The 3,970-nt window shown below is 40.7% G+C and overlaps 1 protein-coding gene across 1 annotated transcript in view; it reads right to left on the minus strand.

Moving 5' to 3' along the window:
- The window catches only part of LOC118342110 (ATP-binding cassette sub-family D member 2-like), a gene marked incomplete at its 3' end in the record, with an annotated part of 13,877 nt that overhangs the window by 4,807 nt on the left and 5,100 nt on the right, over positions 1 to 3,970 (minus strand). The window contains 2 exon segments of the mRNA XM_035680552.1: positions 1,189 to 1,283; positions 2,054 to 2,216. Coding sequence (XP_035536445.1) covers positions 1,189 to 1,283; positions 2,054 to 2,216 — 258 coding nt within the window.

Genomic DNA, 3,970 nt, shown 5'->3' on the forward strand with positions numbered 1-3,970 from the left:
ATCCAGAGATCTGGAGAGAAAGAGAAGGTCAAACATGCCCTACTGCCACACCTTACTGACTGCCTGTACACGGCACAAGAGGAGAGGGAGAGATCCTGGTGCTGTTGGCAGGAGAGCTGTGACTATTACTCTGAGTGTCATGCATGGAAATAAATTACAATAATATATTGGAGTATATTTCTCCTATTTTCTCATCTGGTCTGAATAAGTTGTTGCTAGTTGCTGAGAGAGTTTGAAAAGTCGCGAAATCTAGTGAGAAAGTTACCAAGTAAGCACACATGTGACGTAGTGTAGAGCTTGTGTAACTTTGCATGTTTCGAAAAATACATATTTTATACATATTCCATCCTGCATGAATGTAATAATTACATTTGTAATGATACATTTCTCTACCGTCCCAAGATTGTCCCAGATAATGTATCTTTGTGCCCCAGGTGTTATTTTTATTGTCCCCGGGACAACGGGACCTCCTATGTTTTGAGCACTGGTTAGGATCCAGCTAACTGTGAATAAACCTGCACTCTCGTTGCCCTGCCAACAGTTTAGGCCAACTTTAAAGCCGCTTTGAGGAACTGAAAAAATACAGGCTTGTGGCAATTTATCAGCAATGAAATCAGGCTAACACATTTATCCACACACTACAAAGAACAGGGCCCTGGGATCAGCAGACCCGCAGCCTCCCTTAAGTTTGAAAGGAAAATAAACAGAACATGTACACAGTGCAACATGGATAGCGGGGGGAAGAATGTTCTAATGGTATCTGAAGTGTTCAAAAAGTGACATTTTACTCGTTGTCAGCATTGATCTGTAATTTTAAGCACCATAATATCCTCTCCAACTCATTACAGCCAGCAGCCTGAGGGGGAGCAACACGTTGACACCCAAAGGATGTATCTGTTTTCTAATGAGACCACAGAGGATTCTTCATACATGCTAATTAACACCACATAGACCAAAAAAACCCTCAGGGAGTCTGAAAGTAGGGTTCAGAGAACTGAGTGCCTGCAAATACATCAGTTAGCATTAATGGGTAATATTAAGTGGAGTTTGGAGTTAGAATAGATTAAATGACCATTTTGGTGCTTTGTCACATGTTAGTCTTTTCTAACTTGCAAAGAAGAGCTTTACAATAGAAGCAAAATGGCAGAATACAGAGGTACAGAAGAGAATAGAGTAGAGCTGTCTCACCTTAAAGTTCAGGCAAGACGCTACTACGTCCCCGTTCGGCGTAATAATTGGGACATTCTCACACACGATGCCATTGTCCACATCTATCACTTCACCTGAAGAGACCAAAGAGAGAATGACAGGGAGAAAGAGGATCAGAAAAACAACAATGAGTGTGTAGAGAAGCAGATATTGAGGATTAGACAATCGAGGCATAAGCGTGGATATGGATGAGATAATGCCTACATATCCCTCTTTACTACTTCACTTATCTCTTAGCTTAACAGTGCTCTCTGGCTGGAAATTCATTCTGGGGTCAAATGGATGTTTACCCAAGGATATTTATAATGAAATGAATCTGACCTTTGACCTTGATACCGTTGATTGCACGTAATGTCATGTTGGTGATCTAGGAATTTATTCTGCTTACGCAAGTTGGCCCAGATAAGCGTTTGGCAGTGCAACAAAAGGTCAAGAAATAACTGTGTGACAATTAAAAGGAGTCACTCTGAAGATGTAACTCTATTTTAATGTAATTTAGACTCCCTTTATCCCCTAACTCTGGGCTGATGTTAGCTCATCATTCGGTTTTAAGATTCATTTGACAACAAGACATCTAAGAAAGACTATAGGAAATGTTGACTATTGGTTGGCTTGAGTTTAAAGGCACACAATGGATTGGGACTAACCAACAGAAGCCACAGGCTTGCTCCACGCTCCAGACAGCAGAAGTGGTGACTGTTTGACCAACATAGCAACAGTAACTAAGCGCGTTTGGAGTGTGCGACTGGCCAGTTTGGCTGGTAACTACCTGTTTCTCATTTTAAATGTATTGTACTGGAGGTGTAAAGGAAGTGTGGGTGTGTGTACAGCAGAACATGCCTACCCTTTATCTCCAGGGGTCCATCTATGTGCATCTCAGGCTTGCTCTTCTTCTCTGCTCCCGTTGTGGCTGACAGAGAGGAGCGCTTGTAAACCCCCTTCTGGACGTCCTCAAACACCACGAACATGTTGTGGACCCGTGCAGTGTAGCCTGCCAGCTCTGTGACCTGTCCCGAAAAACACACAGGGGTCAAAGGTCACTTGTGGGTAAAGTCAGGAATGTCAGCGTGTCCCAATAGAGGCTCAGACTCGGGTGCAGGTCACTGTCATGGCCATGTGCAGAAAGCTCGGCTGTGTGTGTTACAGCAGTCATTCTCAACCAGGGGAACGTCTGCACTTACCAAACAGTAGAGAACTCTTTCGAAAAAACTAGTCATTACATGGGATTAATAATATATATCACATATTGAGTCACCTGTGACACCTGAACACAACATGTTTGAAGTGTGAAAACTAGTGAACAAACGAGCAGGGAGGTCTGTACTTAGCTTTGAGTAATGAAATAATTAGCTAAAAGTAAATAAATAGACGTAGTTAGCTAAAAGCGATGAAAAATGGTTGAAATAGTTAGCTAAACGACATGGATAAATAGTTTAAATAGATAATGCTAGCTAAAAGTAAACAGTTTAAATAGTTAGCTAAAAGATATGGATACATGGTCGAAATAGCTAGCTTAAAGTTACATATATGGTTGAAACACATAGCTAAAAGTAAAGGATAAATGGTCAAAATAACTCAAATTGTAGAATTAACAGCTAAAATTGTTTCACACACACACACACACACACACACACACAAACTGATCTGAAAACCTGCAGAAGAGAATCTATAATATATCCTTTTAATTAAATTTAGAAGATGAACAAAAGGTTTTAAGAGCACACAATGATGTGAACACAGGATAAACACCAAATGCATTATGAAACAAAAGGAAAAGGAGCAAGACAAATATCGTTTAAAGCAACCAGAGGGAGTTCTGCTCTGTGCAGCTTCTCATGAGCTGATTCACTTCTGCCTTCATGCTGACAGCGGCAAATTTTATGTAGAGTATGTTTTAGTAGCGGTCTTATTGAACTCCCAGGCCACTTGTCGGACACCAACCAGCTGTATATCTATCTCTATAAGCGCTGAATGAGGAAAAAAACAGATCCTTTAATAGGACCCAAAGCAGAAAGTGTCACAAATTTGATGATTTTAGATTCTGATTTCAAATTTAATTTTAATTTTAAAAGGCAATTAAAGGTCCTATATAAATAAAGTTGAGTTGACTTGTGTTGTTCTCTATTTAAATATAATGAAATTCAAGGACAAATGAGGAGAAAAGCAAGAGAAAACTCCCATTACTCTGGATTTAGTGCTGCACCCTGCAGCGATACAATGCTGGCTGTTGACACAGCTTGATTATATTAAACAACAAACACCACTTCTGGGAATTCATGGACAGCATGTGGGGCTTCAGAGATGTGGCTATCTCAAAAAAGAAAGAAAACCACGACGCAAATGAAATGAAATGTGCCTAGAGAGGGAGGGAGAGATCTAAAGAGTGGAGAACTGATTGTGTTCCTCATGTAAAATGGTGATGGTGAAGGAAATATTTACCATTTAAAGATTACTCAGCATGGCTCTAAATATAAAGACGTTTCTTTATCTCCAAAAATATCTCAAAAGCTAAGTATTCTGCTGTGGTCCTACTGTGGTGAAGTAATACATATGATAAATGTCCTCCCCCATTTGTCTAGAAATTGTATGACCACATGCTGCGAGAGAGAGAGGGAGAGAGAGAGAGAGAGGGAGGGAGGGGGGAAAGTGAGAAAGAGATGCAGAAGTGCAGACTCAAAGATCAACAGATGGAGGATTATTCACAGCTAGGCTAAGCCCAGAGAGAAGGAGCTCTTGACACACCCACACACACCCACACCCA

This window comes from Morone saxatilis, unplaced genomic scaffold (assembly GCF_004916995.1).
Source record: "Morone saxatilis isolate NCDOM2014 unplaced genomic scaffold, NCSU_SB_2.0 Contig10, whole genome shotgun sequence".
Lineage (NCBI taxonomy): Eukaryota > Metazoa > Chordata > Actinopteri > Moronidae > Morone > Morone saxatilis.